Source organism: Molothrus aeneus, chromosome 4 (assembly GCF_037042795.1).
Source record: "Molothrus aeneus isolate 106 chromosome 4, BPBGC_Maene_1.0, whole genome shotgun sequence".
Taxonomy (NCBI): domain Eukaryota; kingdom Metazoa; phylum Chordata; class Aves; order Passeriformes; family Icteridae; genus Molothrus; species Molothrus aeneus.
Genome location: NC_089649.1, coordinates 65,036,094 through 65,055,957, shown reverse-complemented (window position 1 = coordinate 65,055,957; position 19,864 = coordinate 65,036,094). Strand labels below are relative to the sequence as shown.

The window sequence follows — 19,864 nt, the reverse complement described above, 5'->3', positions numbered from 1 at the left end:
GCTGCAATCCTAAACTCTAACAACTACTTTAGGAAAGAACTCAGTGATTCATATCCAGGAGACTCAAAACCATGCAGTCTTTCAGAGCAGATCTCAATATATGGGGGGTGTGCGTGTGTGAAAAGTTGAGCACTAATGACTGTGCTCAAAATGCCAGCTGGGCACGGGCAAGCTCTGGCAGGGCAGGGGAGGGAGCTGACCTGACAAAGGGGAGCAATTAAATGCTAACCCAGTTTGGGCAGGTTCAGTTAAAATCTTAAAAAGAAAGTTAAACTTCAGTCTGGGTTTTCAAAAGACGAGTACTTGGTGCTGTGCAAGAGAGATCTGGAAAGAATCTGTTCCCAGCTTTTTTTATCAGCAGCTGAAATGGTAACTGCAGGGCTAATCTCGCACACTCGCCACTTGTAAAAACACTTCTTCAATTTGTATGCATAAGCCCATCATAGGGGGGCAGCCCAAGACAAAAACCACATGCAGTGCCTTTCATGCATGTTAGCCTGAATTATAAACAAGAGGCCAAAATCTCAAATGGTAAAAACAGGGGTTGCCCAGCTGGAGTAAATGTGCTTAGAAGTGCTGAAAAAGTAGCTCTGTAAACTTGTTCACAAGAATGGTTTTGCTTAGATTAATCTTTATTTCTTCATATGAATCACACCCACTTCTGTAACAGCACTGAATCTTAAAGCTGTGCATCAGCAGGATGTTCTCCAAAATATTCCAAGATTACTGGCAGTGTTCAATTTTGCCTGACACTTTTCTTGACCTGTTTCTCTGTAACACTGAAAAAATGCCAGAGGAGTAATTACAGTCCTGGACACAGCAGCAGAAACCTGTTCTTTAACTTTTACATTTAAATACCTCTTTGTCTTATTTCTGCATATAACCCTGTTCCCTGAAAACAATGACAGTGAAAATGGGAGTGAAGGTGTCTTTGGAGAGAGAAGGCCTGAGGAGTAATTTCCTTTGAATTACTTGTGCAAATGTAGAACCTGCACTGCTGCTGGATCATAGGTGAGATTTAAGGCTGTTTTTTGTTTTAACTTGTAACAAGGGGAGCAGCAACTAACAGGAGATTGCATTTAATTTTTTGTTTCATTTAAATGAGAACCTGGTCAATAAAATGTTGATGGGATATGGCTCACTAATAGATAGGATATTTTTGATTCCATTTTTTTTTCATCATTAATGGACCTGGCTTTTTTACATTTTAGTAAATTCAGTACAATTCTACTTTGCTTGGTTCTTAAAAATAAATATATTAATTAAAGAACAGCTTTGATAGATTTTTTTTAATTATAGTGTAAAATAAATTAAATTATAGTGTATTAAATACACTAGTTAGCAACTGAGAAATCACAAAACCACTGTTTTATATATCTGAGATGCTAAATTGCAAAACACTAAACTTTGACACTGTGACTGAAATCCCTGCAAGTAATAAAGGCCAATAAATCCAGAAGATTGGACATATGGATATGGATTTTGTGTGAAAATTTGTTTCCTCTCTATGGATACACATTCTGGAAGATTCTCCCTTGAAAGAAATAAAAACATGGATGAATGTTTTTACCTTGATATGCATCTTAGCTCTTTTCAACAGACTTAGAGTGGTGTGTCTGGTGCTGTCCGGCCCGAGAGGCACAAGCTGTTTTAGCTGTTCCAAATATAGCCGGAGTTTAGCCCGCCTGCAATCATCAAAAACCAAGAGTTGTAGTGGAGTTGCACCCGACCAGAATCTCCTATATGCAAACACCATCTGTTTGCAGGATCTCTGCTCAGAGCTCGAGTCAACCGTGGCTTCCTTTCCCCTCCCTTTGGCAGGGTTTCAGACTGAAAGGTCACTTGAAATGCAGTAATGCTGCTTGGCACACTCACACAGGAGGCTCATACCTGTGTTTCAGAGCACTTTGCTCAGCCTGGTCAATCCCATCTTAACCAAAGGGGAGTATGCTCAGAGATCTGAGACATCCAGGCAACGCTGCACACAACCTGTGGCTGGGTAAGGCCAAAAACCTGGGATTTTGCCTCCAATTCAGGGATTTCTGCAGGCATAGACAGAGCTGTGGGCAGCTGCAGACCCTGATCCCCCTCTCCCCATTCCTATCCCTGCCTGCTGCAATAGGAAACACTCCAGCTATGCAAGCCAAGGGCATACATGCAGCTCCTCACAGCTCAAGAGCTGTTTCCAGCCATGGTTTATCAATGTGTTTTAACAGGGAGGTCCTGATGTCTCTTCTACTGACCCACAGTCCCCTCAGAAGGAGACAGTTCTTCCTCTCACTGCACTGTGTTTATTATAAACACACGAGAAGAAACACTTCCAGCCATATTCCTCAACAACAGGGTCCTGCTTTCTCTGTTACTCCCTTGCAAGTATCACTACTGCTGCTCTCAACAACCTCTCCTGTACTACTGCCATATCTATCAGTAAAAAGAGAATGAACAAAGTATATTTCTACAAATAATTTCCAAACTAGAAAGCAGCTGGTGATACAACAGTCCAAGGAAGAGTTGCTTGACCAATCCAAAACAAGGCAGTGGCCAACCAAAGAACTGCATGGGAGCGTGTTTCTGCAGTTCCATCCTAAAGAAAATCTCTCCTGGTTTTAATTCACAGCCCTTAAACAGGAATCCACACGGTTCTGCAATGAGAAATGGATGTGGAAGTGCTTCCATGAATAACTGCTATCCTCCTTTCTGCCAGCTTGTTACAGGCTGAGCAAAGCCATGACCTGGAGCTGGCATTGCCCTCACAGCCATAAGAGGAAATGAAGCAGATCCCAAGAGTGAGGGGAATAATCATCTTTTTCAAATTTGCTCGATGCTGCATGAAGGAAACAAACACTGCAGGGAATTCAACACGTCTGGTCAAGAACGAACTTTCTTTTGAACAATGAGTTCAGAACGACAGTCCAGCATCAGTGTTTGAAATGGACAAACACTCTGGGGCACAAACACTCTTCAGCAGGTTTTAATATGCACCAAATGACAAATTAAATGTTTATAATTGGAATTATTAGTGCAATGCGAAAACAACCTGAGAATTAACATTGATAAAACCCAAAGCAAAACAGAATTAATACAGAACAGCAGTGACTACATACTCACATATGTAGTTCTGTCTGCCTATAAATCAGCAGTGTACTAGCTAAGAAACCACAAAGCATTTTCAAAAAATTTTACATTTTTTCTTCAAGCCACTTAGGGAAAAAGGATTTTTGGTAAAAATCTGATTCACAAGAGAAAACTGCTGACAGACTTCTTGTTTAGGTCTGGGGTTTGTTTTTAAATACAAGGTTCTAAACTTAAGCATCAAAATGCTTTTATTTAAACAACACCAACAAAGATTGGCTGAAGTATTCACAAAAAGAGCCCAATCAGATCCCCTGAGGCTGCTACCTTAAACTGGAATATCAATCTTTAAAATGGTGAAATACCCAAATTAGGGACCACTGATATTTATACAGAAAATCTTAATGAGGCAATTTTTTATTTCTGCATCTGTAATCTCTAACAACTACCTGGGGTAGTTGCATTTTAAATACAAAAACTTGTGTCAGAGACTAAATTCAAATAATCTTCTTGTTTTCTAAATGGCCTCTGAACATACCCACATGAGCCTGTTTCACTCAGCCCAACCTGGATGCAACAGTACTTAGACTGATGACAAGAAAGTGGGGACTGAAGATGAAGGAGCATATGGGAAGGAAGAGGAGAAGAATGGTACCAAATAGTAAATAGAGAGGTAAACACCTAGAAATAGAATGAGCAATATACTTGGAGCAATTAGAAGTCTGATAAGGAATATACAGAACTGTTGATGTGATATTTACTTAGTATTAATTCTGGAGAACATTAATGAAACCAGACTACATACTGAACTTGTCTGCCTCTTGCTATTTGAGGAAAGTCTGCTTACCACAGGGAGAAGAAAGCAAGGCTTTAGAGCACTTCCTTGCCATCAACTGGGAGTTCACAGAAATATCACCAAAGTTCAGGGGCATGGCTGTGTGCCTTTTTAAAGCACAAACTCTCTAATGTTACCTGCCAGCCCAGTAGAGCAGGACTTTACAGAAGTGCCAGGAAGAACATGGGACTGAATCTAAGAAGAGTATTTTTAAATGACCAGTGAGAAGAATTAAAAGGGCTGAATAGTAACAAAACTGCTTTAAGGCTTTTCCAGTACTACCAGCTGATACTGATAGCAGTTAATGTGCTAAACACACTTGCTGAAAGACCTCCTCTAACTTCACTTTTTTTATCTTAAAAGGACTTTTTCTTTCATCTAATTACTCAACACCTATGAATCCATTACAGATTTTAAAGCATAAGCTTTGCATAGATATTTACATAAATGCAGACATGTTTATTATGTGACTAATTCATTAATTATAATCAATAGCATAGATTGTGAAAGTACAAAAAGAAAACCAGCCCACCACAACTCTTCTAGTACTGGAGTAAATATCCTCACGTTTTTCATCTTAGAAAAAACTGTAAGAATGTAAGAAAACATTTCAGGCATGTTACATTAACAGATCACACTAGCAGGAACAAGGGACTCAAACTTCACAGCAGATAAGTTGTCTTGTACAGACTCTGCCAGCATTAATTTCTCTCTTTTTCTGCAGGGACCTGACAGCTTTTGCTTTTCCTCAGCTGCCTGTGACCAGAGGAGGAGGGAAAGGCACTCACAGAGGTAATCACAGCCAGAGCTGCTTTGTGTTTTGCAGCTCACGCCTTAAATTCCACCTAAAAAAATAACAAAAAGAAAGGAAAAAAAAAAAAGCAGCCTAGTGTCAGAGCAACAGGGTAACAGTCTCTGTGCATGAAACATGGTTGAAGTTGGGTAATTACACTCTGCTCCAGCTTCCAACACCAGTGTGGATCTGCCTGGACACCAGAGCTGACAGAAAAGGGCAATTTCCTCACCTCAGGTGGATGCACAGAAATATCCCCCCCCATCACTGATACTGATTTCATCTGGGAAGGCAGGGATATAAAAATGCCATCCAAAATCCAAATCAAGCCTGCAGCTCTCTGTTTGGGGTGTAGCCCCACATATGGAGAGGTGCATGGGTGCCCAGGTCTGATTTACCACATCGTCCTTTGTGCCAGATGATAAAGGGGTTTCAGATGTTCAAGACTCCAGTGTTTCCCCATAAGCAGGTTCACAGCAGGGTCCTCTGAGTCTGCTTTACAGCTCCTCTAGTGCTTGGTAAGCCCAGGCTGGTCAGCATTCCTGGGCAGGGGCCATGTCCAGCAGCTGTCTGGTGGTTCCTCACATTCACATAAAGGACAAAGCCACCTGCTGACAACTGACCCAAAGGCTACCAGCAGGAACTGCCCTAAACTGGTTTTGAATCCATGTAAGCCATGATGGGCAGTAGAGGCAGGGCTTTCAGAGCCCATGGCAGAACCCTGGAGCCCCACAGCATGGAGGGACAAAGCAGCAAAAAGGTGGTATTAAGACTTTTCCTACAGAACAAGGACATCCACCAGACCCTCACAGGAAGACCACTCACTGACTGTAGTCCTTGCAGACTCCAGTTTGCTCAAGTGTTTGGCTGTGAAAAGGCAAGTTCACCACTTCTCAAAGAAAGGGTTGCCATACAAAGACATATTAAGATCTTTGACCCTAATCAATTTCATAATTGTGTTAAATGAGTCCATTAAATAATAGTCAATAAGCTTTGCTGCATATATGAAATCCCAGATGGAAATCCAAGCAGTACACCAAGAAATGGAATACTAAGATGCAGAAAAAAATAAGAAACAAGAAACTCCATTGTTCACCCTGGATAATCTTCATTCCAAGGAAACTGCAACAACTCCAAGAAATTCCTAAAACTACTTGACAGGCGGTTGCAATGGAACAAAATACTTCTCTGTAGGGCTAAATAATGCAACAAAAGGCAATGGCTGTGGATTCAGAAGTTCAGGATAGGCACAGGGAAAAAAATTTTTTATTGGGGCAGTGGTGAACAACCAGGATAGGTTGCCCAGAAAGGCAGTCCTTGGAGGTTCTTAAAGATTTACCCAGACAGAGCCATAAACCTTCACAGACACACATCTGTGTCTATGAACGTATAAATACAAAACTGCCTGTAACCCTTCAGCATCTGACTGACAAGATTGCTCCTATTCATGTACCAGCAAAACATCCCCAGCTGTGTGGCTTGAACCTGTGCCACTCTGACTGACAGACTGCTGGTAGGTTTGTGGAGTGACCTGATCCACTGCAGCCTTTCCACAGGGGCTCTCCAGGGCTTTGTCAGGTCCAGCACAGCAGAGAGAAATGGCCTGCAGCCATCAGACAGCAGATAGCTGTTCAAGCAGCAATTGCACAGTTTTTTGACAGCAGCAAAGGTGTGTTTCCTAAACCATTCAAGTATAAATCTACTGGCTTTATTTAGAGGCCACTGAGCTGCACAAAGCCAGCTGCAAAGGCAAGGTGCATATTCCAAATGAGCTGCTCAGTCCTCAGCATGGCATGCCTCAGCCAGGCCCTGGTGACATTGAACGGCCACAGACACTCATGATCCAGGGTGACATTACTGAGTTCCTGTGAAATGTGTGCCTGTCCATCCTGCCACCCCAGCTGGGCACTCCCTCCAGACAAGCTTCCAACAGCCCTCCACGTGTTTGTGGTGGGTAGCACGGGGTGGGCATTTCCTGGAAGCTGCATCCAAAGATAAACAGTTCCCAGTGCTGGCATCGTGTTCCTGACTGCCAGAGGTCACTTGCTGAAAGTGTCAGAAGGGCCATGCTCATCTGTTTCTGAACAATTGTGAGCAAGAGCATAAAACTCACTACGAGAAGTCAAAATCATGACAAGTGTTCACCTTGCACATCCTCCAGGTCTCACTCCACTGCCCCCATGGAGCATGAGAATGACTCCCCCATGCACCCATTCTCTGCTGACCCAGAGCTGGCTGTGGAAAGGAAGAAGCCATTCTATCAGCAGTCTGTCATCCTGTGGGAATCCCAGAACAGTTCTGTCTGGTCCACACCTGCTCCCTGCTACTAGCAGACTCCCAGTCTGCCAGTGGAGCTCTCCTGGCCATACTGGCATCTCAGACATGCAGCATCTCCAGCTGATGGAGGAAGGGTCCAGAAGGTTAGGAAATGACCAAAAAGCCACTAAATGTCTATATTCCCAAACTGCATGTCCTGATCTTCCCTTCATGCTGGCTCCAGCAGTTGGCAGGGTTAGACATGATGTTGCTTCCACATGCACAGCCCATCATACCTCTAACCACAGTGCACCACTGAAGCAGGCAGGAAATAATGCTGCCCTCACAAGCAGGCCCTAACTGTGCTTTCTGTAGGGTACCTTAGTGCTAAAAACACTTATGTGACTGAACAAACACTTGTGTGACTGAACATGTGTCTGTTTCAGATGTCCCAATTTTAGTCCACTAAACTGGCTCTGTGTACAGGAGGTTGACATACTCTCAAATCAACTGCTAGATACGTTTGTTTGGTGCTCTTCTGAAAAGAAAAGGACACTATAGATCAAACTCAAGCAATGCAATCACTACAAGCCACACCAGTGAGAATAAGCAATAGATTTGAAATAGATGTAAAAATTAAAAATTTGTCATTTCTGTACATTAACCATTTTGATCCAAAAACCAGACAGCATCACGCCCTATCACAAAGCAAATTCAGTACAAACTTAATAAAACTAAACCCCAACTTCAAAGAATAGAAACCTATTTGAAATTAATCTAGAAGACACAATATTACAAACTGGACAGAGTCACCTAAGCCATTCTGATTCCTTCTCTAATGTTTCACTTTTTTTTCCACATTCAAACCTATCCTGGTGCTGTGCAATGAAGTTAATACACAAAGGTTTAAATATAGAGCAGTTACTAAATTTTTCATTGTTGCATAAGGACTGTGTAATCTGGCTTAATAATGTGCATAGGGTAAAGTCAGAGAAGAATCTCTGCACCAAAAATTCACTTCTGGAGTCAAATGTTATCCAGATACACTATGAACCAAAACAGTCTGGCCCCAGCCCACAGCTTTGGGTCAGAGACACTGTGAACTAGTGGTTGTGTTCCCTCCTTAAAGCAAGGTGAATTTATCTCCCTGCCAGACATGAAATTCAGCATAAAATACAGAAGTGCGCTAACTGCAATTGTAAGACAGTCATGTTTTTACAGGAAGACTCTTCACAGATTTATTTATGAAATGCAAATACCTGCGTACAGAGAACACTCAAGTTTTAGACAGAATCAGCAAAGAGAAGCTCAGGATACTTTGTGACATGCACTGGGTCAGGATGAACACTGACAGCATCATTACTCATAAACAACATTATTTCAAAGTTTTTAAAAAATGCAGAAATGTAGCAGTAAAAACCTCCCTAGTGTGACTTCAGGGTTCACCTGCCACCAAGGTAAAACGAGGGCGAGAAACTCTGCCTGTCCTCTGATACCAGCTTCAATCCCTTCTTACTGGAGCTTGACACAACAAGGCAACATCTTTTAAGGGCTGCAGCTCTTTTTATTCTGTGCACAGTCACACTCTGAAGTGGTGACAAAATTTTGCTGCAAATTGTTTTAATGGTACTGAAAATTTAATATATTCATATTATTTTGTGTAGCCCTGGATATCATGGCCACATATGCAATGTTGGTAATCATGTAATTATGTACCCAACTCTGCTTAGTGGAAGCTGGTACTCAAGCATACTTGCCTCACTCCTCTTTAAGCTAACACTTTAATGAAAGTGTCAGGAATTACATATTTACAGCTTGACAAGACTTTTTGTAAGCTACCAAAGATGACTCTGTACTAATTAAAACACATTTGTTTACAAAGGCATTTAAAGAGATTATTTATAAGCTTCCAGCTTACGAAATCACAGAAATTCAATCAGATAAATGGTTCTAAAGAAACCTATTTATTAATGATTCAGACAGTATTTAGCATATCTCCAGCAAAATATTAAACATAATGGAAGATAACGGCCCTCCACTGCAATAAAAATTCCTGTTTCTTTCAAATTTATTTCACTCAGAAACACTTTTAATACTTTATTCTCTACAAAGGATACCTTAAATACTTTTTTTCTTAAGGATGCTCTAGCTCACACTTGAGCTGCTCAATCTATTTCAACTACACAACAAATATGCTTTAGTGAAAAGGAAAGAAAACCTCTTAGTATTAAAGCACTGTACCATAGCAAGGCACCCAGTGTGCAGATTGCTCCAAGATGTGTGAAAAGCTTGCTCACAGCTGAGTGCCTTGGAGTCAAACCCAGAAAATGCAGTCTTGCTCTTACAGCAAACCTCTTGGCTTTTCATTACCCAAGGAAAGAGAAACCAAACACCAGGAAGCTGAGGGTCCTTTTCATGGTAAAAACAAATGCCTGAAGTTTGCCCACTGGTGAAGATTCATCCAAAGCATTTTTTGTGTGTGTCTAAAACCTCATAGAAGCCCTGCAACTAAATTCTGCAGTAAAGCCCACATGGAAACTAACAGGGAGGAAGAGCAGCGACTGTCTAATTGCAGTGATTGTTAATGAATTAAATGCAACAACCCTGCAACCACCCACTTTATTTACTGTGATATTAACTGTATTCATCCTCAATATGCATTTCCAGCATGCTGAATACTTGTGTGCATCTGCTCTGCTGAACCAAAAGCAGCCACCTTGGAAGTGTCCAAACGTGGGATAACAACTGCAGCAAGCGCCTCTTAGCATCACAAGCTTTCAGAGAGTCAGTGCTGCTCTGGACTCATCTGCAAGTTTTCACATGAATACTGCTCAGCAATGTCTGGTGCTGTTCCCAATGCCAAGGAAATAGAGAAAACCTCTGCTGCCTGTTAACACAGCCTGTGATTTCCATGTTTTGCACATTTTATCACTCTGAAAAATATTTTGGTTCTTTTACACTACATCTAAATGCACATTTCAGCAGTTACAGTGCATTTTATTTACTTTCCCTTAGTGCCACTTCAGCCCACTAGATGAGTCCAGACTCCACACTTGACCTTTACCTTTTCACCTTCTAAAAGATGCCACTTGTTCACATTTTAGAACATATACCTGGAACCAGAACTTACTCCTACATCTTTCAGTACACATAAGTTAATGGAAGCATCTGCAGTGCCACAAATGGATGCATTTTTGGCCAGTTAACAGAAAGCTAGCTGGAATGCAAGCTGGGAACAGGTGACTAGTAGCTGGTCTGTGAGAGGGAAGCTGCTGACTCCTAAAAGAGGGAATACCTGGGAGACCTTGCTGCCCATGTTGCCTCCTTTGTCTCTCCCATCATTACTCGTCCCTCCAGTAGCTCTTTGCTGAATGCAGTGACAATTGCCTGTCCTAAGTTACAAGAGCATTGGGCTACATCAACATCTCCTCATCTCTCAAAATTCCCACAAGGAGATTTTGATGCACTTTGTGCTCTGGTTCCCACCAGAAGGTGAGCTGTGGTCACCCATGTGCTGTATAACCTGGGAACCTCAGCTAAGAAGGGCAAATGACAGCAGCTCCCAAGGCTTGCTTTGGGCTGGAATGACCCTGCAAAGCAACCTGGACAGCACCAGCATGAGAGACCTGACCAGAGCCTCAGCAGCTGGTGGCTTGCCAGAGTGCCCACGGGCTGTCCCTTCAGGAACCCACCCAGCAGCAGAAGCACACAGACTGATGCATGTCCCACAGTCACATCTGACTTTGGCCACCAGAAGAAACAAAAGCCCAGTGGCACAGTTAGTGCCTGTTGCTGCACTGCTCCTCAACCTTCTCCCACTGGAGCTCCCCTGCCTGCAAAGTGAGCAGGAGCTGTCTGAGGCGTGCGAGGTGCGACAGGGATGTGTCACACGATGGTGCACGCTCACCCACGTCCCCGCACCGCCCCCAGGCCCAGCCAGCAGCCAGGAGGGGCTCAGAGGAGCCCTTGGGCAAGGCAAGCACAGGCAGGAGCACCTCAGCAAGGACTCCAGTGCAAGGGGAACACCAGCAGCTCTCACTGGTACCTGTTTTACCCACTGGGGAACCAGAGCCTTAGCCCCTGCAGCACTAAGAACTGCAGGACCATCATCTGACCACTCTCCTCTCCTCTCCTCTCCTTGTTTTTATCTAGACTCATCCCTGCAGGCAGGTTTTTCCTCACAGCTTTCCCCATGCTTCAGCCATCGCGCTGTCTTAAGCTGCTCTTATCTGAAGAGCAGCCATGAAAGGTTTAAAAGCCCTTCATTGTTCTTGTGTCTCGGCAATAACTAACAGCAACACACAGAAATCTGAGATGTACTTCATGTGAAATGTCAACAGGAATTTACAATCTATACAGGGATTCTCAAAAGCATCACAAGCAAAAGTAATGGCAGCTGGATATCATTTGTCTTTCCTGGATGGTATTCATCATAAATTTACATGTATGAGATTCTACATCCTTTGACCATAGGCAATAAATCTCTGACCTTGCAAGAATGTGAGGCAACAGAAATCAAACATTATGCAAACAGCTGAAACCCATTGCAGTATGTTTTTGCCCTTGTATGGATTTCTTTTCTTCTGCAAAAAAGGGAAAAAAAGGAGATTCCAACCTATATTTTAGCATTTCAGCCTTTAGGTTGTGCTCATCTATAAAGAACAGTTTTCTGTATTTTAAACCTTCAAAGTCAACGTCAGACAAATAGGAACAATTCTTAGAGCTATAGAAAAGGAATTTCTTTTTCAGGTGTCTTCTATTTTTAGCCCTGTTACCTACTGATTGTCTTTAACATTTACCCCTCTAACACTTTTAAGCAATGGCAAGGGAGGTGTCACCTGGTACCACGAGCTCAGCATCACACAGTACCGACCTAATCCAGGCAGATGAACAACACCGCCTTGTAGAGAAATACATGAGTGATGGAAATATCATCATACATACTGAAAACAGAGTCCACAAAAAACTAGTCAGCCATGCTTTTAATAAACCTATTTAATACTTCGTTCAGCCAGCCACCCATTTGTTTTGCACATTAAAATGTGCACATTGCAATTTAGTAGTCCTCCTAAATTAGACCTCTCAAACCCATCTGTCTTACTGGCACTCAAGTTTCTTAGATTACACTGCAGGGAGACTCAAGTTTGTCTGCTACCTCAGAATAGTGTCAGACCCAATTAGATAAGGAAAGTGCTGCCACGAGATCATGCCATTACAGGATCAAGCAGTTGTAATTCCCACTTGACGTGACATGGAGGCACACACGTACTCACACGCTGCCCATGGAGCCCCAGCAGTGGGTCAGGACGTGCAGCAGTAAAACTTTGGCCCTCCCTGGCAGTGGAGCACCATAAAGCAAATTGGCACAGCACATCCAAAGCCATGGTGTGAGTCTGCAGACCTGCAACAGGTGTGTTGGCCTTTGCCACCTTTCACAGTACTCTTGGAAGGAATTTGTCAAGGACTGTAGAGTGGGTTAAAGAGAATTACACTCATTTAAACAAAGAAAAGCTGTGTAGCAACAACAGGTTTGCACTGGGTTTACACGCAGAGGGGAACAGGATGATAGTGATGATTTTTCACAAATTAACCATTCACCACCAGGTGGCTGGAGAGGATGCAGTCTGCCTCCCCCAGAAGTGGCTCCTGGGAGCTGCAAGTCCCTCTCACATGGGGCTCCAGGACCAAGGTGCAGCTCAGCTCTGTGCACATGAGCTACACGTTTATCGACTGACAACACCCCAGAGCAAGTCACTGCTTACAAATCAGCTCATGGCTTGAAACCGGCTTTAATTATCAGACTGTTTCCCCACATCAAAATGCTAAGCAAGAACATCGTGTCTCAGGACAGCTGCCAACAGGAAGGATCTTAAAAAAAAAAGTGTGGGGGAGACTACAATGCTTAAATAAGCCTAGAGAAGTTGAGCTGCAGCACAGCACTAAGCCAAGAGAGCACACTACTGGGCCTAGTGAGCTTTTTCTGCCTAATTTTAAACCTCCCTATAGACCTAGTTATTTTGTACGTGTGTCAAATGAGGGGAGAAATGTGTTCAAGTTTGGGGTTTTTTTTAATACCACGGTATGATGCCAAATTAAAGGAGAGGCAAGTCAAGTTGAATTATTTTAGCTAAATTAAAAACATGCATTGCTGTCACACACTGAGCACAAGGCCTAGGGATAGCAGACAGCCAGAATTAAGCAGCCTTTTCCTGCATCAACTTAAATGAGTGTGAAGCATTAATATTTGCAATACTGGATACCTGTGACTGTGGTTTTATTGTCTATTGAACCTCAATATCCAAATACCAAGTATTCAGTTTAAGCAGCCTGACAAATGCTGTAGGGACTCCACGTTCCACATGCACAAGGCACCAAAAGAAACAACAGCAATTTACACCAGTTTTAAAACCTCATCAGAGCTAAGGTAACTCTGTCTCCAGTTCAGCACCTAAACAATTACTTGCTCCTTCACAGCGGTAGGAAGTTTTAAGCTCTGATCAGGAAACTATCAGAAAGAGATATTTAGTGCTATGTGTTACTTTCATTTTTGCTTCTGCTATTACTTCCTCGGCACATGCACCTACCAAAGCCTCGTGGCCATCTTAGAGGGAGCAGCTAATGATGGCAGCTTGAGCATGCACAAGTGAATTGACTTGATTGGGGAAGGAAGTGGTGGGTGTTTCTTTTACCAGCAAGTGCAGATACTTGAGATGTGTTCCAGTGAGACAGCTGAGGTGCCCTGGGACAACAGCAGGGTGCCTGTTCCAGCCAGCTGAAGGCTGGTTCAGACCCCAAGTGAGAACAACAAAGGAGAGAAGAAAAGAAATCACACTGAAGTAATTAAGAACACATGTCCCCAAATGTCTTGCTGTATGTCTCCAACTCCCTCATTTAAACCTTGTAATTAGAGGTGAATGGAAGACAGTGAGGTGTATGTATAAACAAATTTAAGGGAGGGATTAAATGCACTGACTGTAATTAAAGATGGTCACTTCCAAGGCTGCAATGGGTACTTTTACTTTCAGGTGAATTAAAAGCTGAATAACACCTATTTCTGCTGCCACCCCCCCAAACAAAAAAGAAAAAATCTGACATCAAGGGACAGTGGAGACTTGAAGATATCTGACAGTCCTGCCTCCAAGTTTAGATACAGCTTGCCACAACACCAGTAGTGCCTTGTTTATAATTTAATTTCCAACCTATTTCCCTTTCCATTGAACAGTATAAAACTAGTTGTCTCTGAGCCAGATAAGGTGCAGCTGAGCAGAATCTGAAAATGATCCATCTGGGGATGATAAGGTATGGAACACCTTTCAAAACTCTCCTTCCTTCTTTCTACCCTGCAAAATTGAGCTCAGATTTCTTAAGTGCAGTGTCCTGAGGTTATCTGGCAATGGAAGGAAGCGCCAGAAGTTTGGACTCACTTGCCATGTGAGTATGTAAAGTCAGACAGTGGGAACCAAGACACCCAACAGTCTATTTAAAACACCTCTTAGCACCTACACCCAATAACTGCTTCTAGCAAACATACACAACAAGCTCCCAAATTTCCCTAGCAGAAATTATTTGCTCCACCCATGTTGTTCATTGCAGCAGTCAACACAACAGCACTTACCAATCGGGATTAAGTCAGCTTTCTTGGGGAATTACAGGGTTTGTACCTTTATGTTTTGTAAATACCAGCTAATGTGCTATGTAAGACACAGAGTGTCTGTGCAGCTGGTATTTGCAAACACTGCTGGTATTCCTAACTTCAATAGGAGCTGCTGAGTCCTGACAGCAATTACATGCCAGGCAGGCCCCTTATTTAGCACCTTGTATCTTCATTTAGTTACCCAAACTGAACCATCAAGGAAAGAAAAGCAGATAAATCTGTTAGGCATCAGTCCCAAGGAGGCAGCTGGGAGAAGAGGACTCACCACTACAACTCCAGCCTTTTACAGGCGCTTTTCCACCTTCAGATGTAGTCTTTGACTGTTACACAAATCTGCTTTGTTGCAATAAGGTAGAACCTAATAAAGGCTTTCTTCATGTAGGGCATGTAGCCTGCAACCAGAGTTATTAGTTTTTCAAGTCAGAAGCATTGCAACATGACCTCATGTACATACATCCAAGCCCACACCTCTGCTGTGTCGGCTGTGCCAATCTCCACGCGCTACAAAATTAGTCACGCTAATTTATGTAGAAAAAAGCTTGTGTAACATAAACTAGCATTAAACAATAATATTAGCCAATTGACATCCTTTGACAAGTTCTGTCACTCTGCTGTAGCCTAGAAGGATGTACATAGCTCAGCATATGTATTTCCATCTCAAAAGGCAGCACTCTATCAAAGTCCCAAAACACCTCTCTCCTTCCAAACATAGGGAGGGGTGGGTAGAAGGAATATCTTATCCATTCTTGGGGATTGCACAGTTCTTTAGGACAAGAGGAGTCAGTTTTTAACTGGATCCCATGCACAAGGAAGGGGATGGGGCAGGGGAGGAGTTGGTTTTGGTTTTGTTTTTCTAAAAAAGGCCCAAATTAAACTTCTGTGAAGGAACAGCATTATGCTTTTTCACATTTATAATCTGCTGTCTAAATGCTCATGCTCAGTACAGTTTCTGGAACCTTTCTGCATCCTCTGCAGCTGCCTGGATGTGATGCAGGGTTCAGCCTGCAGGCAGGCACAACTCCTACTGAAATTCCCTGGGCATGAGGCAGAGTTGGGCCCACAGTCTGCCAGTGTACCAAGGGGAAAAAACACAGATTAAAAACTACTTGACCTGCAAAGGAATTCTGTGCAGTAAATCTAAGCACAAGTGTCTGCTGACAGAGACCACGAGTGAAAAGGAGCATGAGCTACAGCAGGGCAGTACACACCGTTCCATTCAGAAAGAGACATTTTGAATTTGGGACCAGGCCATGGTATATCCAATACCCAAGTGAGGTAGTCACTCCAGGGAAAGGAGTGCTAAAAATAGAGCTACAGATGCCAATACAGCATGGAGGCAGGGAGAGGAAGGGACAGGACAAGCAACTCACAGAACACAGCCACCTCCTCCAGCTGAGGTTGATTCCTTTTTGTCTACTCAAAGCAAGGGCACTGGGACTCAGTGAATGCTCGTGACATACTTGGGAGAAAGAAAGCCAGGCTCCTGCAGATCTGGTGTGAATCCTGAGTGCAGAGCCAACCTTGCCTCAAAGAGCTGGAGCTGCACTGCTGACTTTCAGGCACATTTGCTGCTTCTTCAAACCACAGCAGGTACCACTTCTGTATATTGGTCTGTGGGCTTCCACAGACCTGACTGGCTGGGATTCAGCCAAGGATTCCCATTGCATTATGTAAGACTCATTTCAGAGGCCAGCTTCTTAAAGTCCATTAGCTGCCTAAATACCTTTAAAAAAAACAAAAATCAAATTCCAGCTCACTTGTCCAGATGTAGCTAAGCAAGCTTAAAAAAAACCCCTCTTTTTCAAAATACCTAATTCAACTTTTTTTTTTCTCCTCCAATCAGGAGAGCAGCCACCATCAGGCCTCTCTTGCCCTATATGCAGGGAATCAGCACCTAACTGTCCTGAAAGTACCAGAAAGTCTGGCCCATCCATCTCTACTTTGTACAAGTCCAGCCCACTTTCTCTACCATGCTGGATGAGAAGTAGCCAGGTCAATTAGCAGATGCTGAAAACAGAAACCACCTTCTAGACAGTCCATTAGAGGCTGACACACAATGGACTTATGTTTGAAGAGAGGGATGAACAAATTCAAGTGGAAAAAAATGCATGCACTTGGTTTCTCACCCATCTGCTCCCTGCTGGCTGCTTGGCTGGCCAGGAAGCACAGAGCTTTCTGGAGCCCAGACCCAGGACTCCACTCATGCTCCACAGTCCAAAGCTGACTTCAGCAGGAAAAAGGACATAATAATTGAGTCCAAACTGTATTTTAGTCCCATCTTTCATTGCAAAATAGCAGCTTTGTCCAAATCATGAGTATGTGTACATCTCTGATACCTGTAATATAACTTCCTGAGCAGATTAATTTTCAAGCTTTGTCTGCTTAATACATTCCTCCTGTCCAAATCAGCAGTGTAGGTACGAAGACACATTTGTTGGGAGTGCATCATCTGGTGAGCTGCTCTGTGCACTGAAAAGACAATAGTTCAGTGCATAAGTATCCACAGCAGCTACTGCAGCAGGTACTGCAGGACAAGTCACAGGTCCAGACACTTGCTGACTGCCTAGAGATGGGGCAACAGTGAGGAAAGAACAGCATTTAAGTACAAAGCTTTAAACCTTCCAATTTCTTTAATTCCACAGATCTGTCAGACTCAGAAGCATGGGTTGCTTCAGCAAAAGCACAGGATTAAATCTCAGTTCTGCAGGTCCAGTTCTTTATAGACTTTGCTAAACAAGCTCTGCAAAAAATATTATTACAGAGATTTTTAACACCTGGTAAGAGGGGCTTTAAGCTGACATTCAGCCTTGCACTGGCTGAGGCAATGCCAGTCACCTGCTCACTACAGCTGGAGAAGCAGTCATAGCTGGGGAGGGGGAGCAGATGCCCAAACCAGGGTGGCTTTCAGCTCACAAAAGTCAAATCACACTCCCAAGACATTACCTTGCTTAAGGAGTGCAAAGGTATGTTTATTGCAATTCACTGGGATTGTAATAAACCACTTCACACCAACCAGAAGGTGTAAAAAAAGCTCTTTTCTTGACAAGAAAACCAGCAGAAAGACCTAGTACAGAGGTTCAATTCTGCTAGCAAGACAACGTGGCTCCCACCACTAACACAGCAGCCACATTATCTGAATGGTTTATGTACAATCTGGACAGTTCCTAGAAATGGTAGCAATTTTTATAGACCCATTATAACAATGAGATCTTTCCCAGGTCAGTTAGACCCATCCAGCACAGCACTTTCCAGGAAACAGCAGCCAAAACTGGATGCTTAAGAAAAACATTAAACTGACAGAGAAGTGAACTGTAACTGCTCTGTACTGTAAATTAACACTGTAAATTAACACTGTCGCTCAAAGAAGCCATCCCACCCTCTCCCTGTGACACATCAGGGTGTGCCTGTGACAGTGAGCTGCCTCAGGACGGTGACCTGGCCAAAGGAGGAAGCTTCTCCCCTCCTGCTGTGCTGGCAGGAAGCAGGACCCAGGAGCACCAGTGTGCAGCCAGGGCTGGGTTAAATTCCTGGTGGAAGCACAGCAGTAAGACACTGGGTGATCCTTCCCTGGAAGGACTGTACCTCCAGCACCAGTTCAGGGGTTTCCTCAGTTAGTGGTGGCACCACAGCATGATGGATCAATGCAGTTACAGCTTTATGCTGCATAACACTGCTAACCACAATGGTAATTTGTGATTTTGAAAAGGCAGCCCATAATAAAAATAAACATTAAGCATTGTTTTGGTATGCTATTATTTCAATGACCTTTCAGTTCTGTTTCAAAACTTCCAAGTGTATCACCAACTGGCAATTACATGCTTTTCATTAACCCTACAGTTTACTAACGTGAAGAGCCACAGAGAAGATTTCAGGACTTCCATCTAGGCATTCTCTCAGCTTATATAAACTTCAAACACCAAGCAGCTCTGGTGGGTGACACTGATGTACCAATGAATATAACTGTGCTCTTGAATGTGCAATTCCTCCATGAGAAAACCATCTATCAGGACTTAACTTCAGAGGCACCTGCTCTGTTTTCTGTATCAGCTAATGTACATATTAATGCTCCCATCAAAATATATATTGCTTATCAAAGCCTGTGTTTCTGTAGGGATACCCATTCATGTACACAATGATGCAATATAGAAACTTTGTTCTGGCAAGATTTTAGCCTTAAGGACTGCACAAAAATTGCATCAGTATTACCTTCTGTGCACAAGGGAACACTTTCAGTCTCCCCCAGTCAGCACTCTACACAACACATACATTAAGCTCCTTTGGGAAGAAAGAAAGGTTTGGGGCTTTTTCCATCTTTAAGGTTTTGCAAATCACTGTGTCTCATGTATTCCCCATTCTCTTCTTGCACATCTGAAAGTTCAGGGTTGTCTCACTCGGTTGATCCAGGCCAGCTCCACAGCAGTCTCAGCTTGAACAGCAATGCCTGGTTTTTACCTCCATCTGGCTCAGCTCACCTGCTTTTGTCAAATCTAAGCCTGAGGACGTGGGACCTAGATCAAGCCATACCAGGGTCACACTGCACTTCCTCAGCTCATATGGTGCCAGTCTGGGGAAGGCAGCAGGTGGCTTGCTGATTTTGAGGTACGCTTATTCATTTCCTCTCTAATTCTTAAAAGCTGTTCTTTAAAATCATCAACTTTAATGAGCTGTTTCCAAAGACTTTGCCAGGGGAAGGGCAAGACCTTGAACCCTTCCTGCAGCAGAGCTCCTCATGGCCAGGCTGGAGTGAATGGCACCAAGGAAGTCCTGATGGGTTGATCCCAGTATCCTCTGTCAGGGCTCCATGTGCTTTCACTGGAGGTGTCTCTTTCCTGCACTGCCCTGCACAAGCTGGGGAGAAGACCACAGTGAACAGCCAAGGGCAGGTTCTCCCTGCCTTCACAGAGCAGTGTGGAGATCTCAGCACAGTCTACAGGGCATACACCTTGGCTTTTACCTTCTGATGTAGAACTAGTATAAATTGATGCAAATAAATGAGATTATGCTGTGTCTTCTAAAGAAGCTTAAGTCTCTTACGAATTCTTAGGTGTTTTTTTACTCTATGAAAGCTGAATTCCTCTATACAGCTGTCAGGTCGATTTAAAAATTTCCTTGCAAAAAGTCACAATTATTAATTTACTTATTACTTATATTGCTCTGTGAAAGCCTACAGACCTAATGGTCTGGCTGGAAACAGCAAAAAATACCTACATGAATATACACGTTTGTCATTAGGAGCTAGTTACATCCAAGTGCC

The 19,864-nt window shown here is 43.1% G+C and overlaps 1 protein-coding gene across 3 annotated transcripts in view; it reads right to left on the bottom strand.

Moving 5' to 3' along the window:
- Positions 1–19,864, bottom strand: part of MXD4 (MAX dimerization protein 4) — a 42,403-nt gene that overhangs the window by 8,427 nt on the left and 14,112 nt on the right. For all 3 annotated transcript variants that reach the window (XM_066548715.1, XM_066548717.1, XM_066548716.1), the window contains exon 4: positions 1,571–1,685. In XM_066548715.1, coding sequence (XP_066404812.1) covers positions 1,571–1,685 — 115 coding nt within the window. The remainder of the gene's footprint in view (positions 1–1,570; positions 1,686–19,864) is intronic.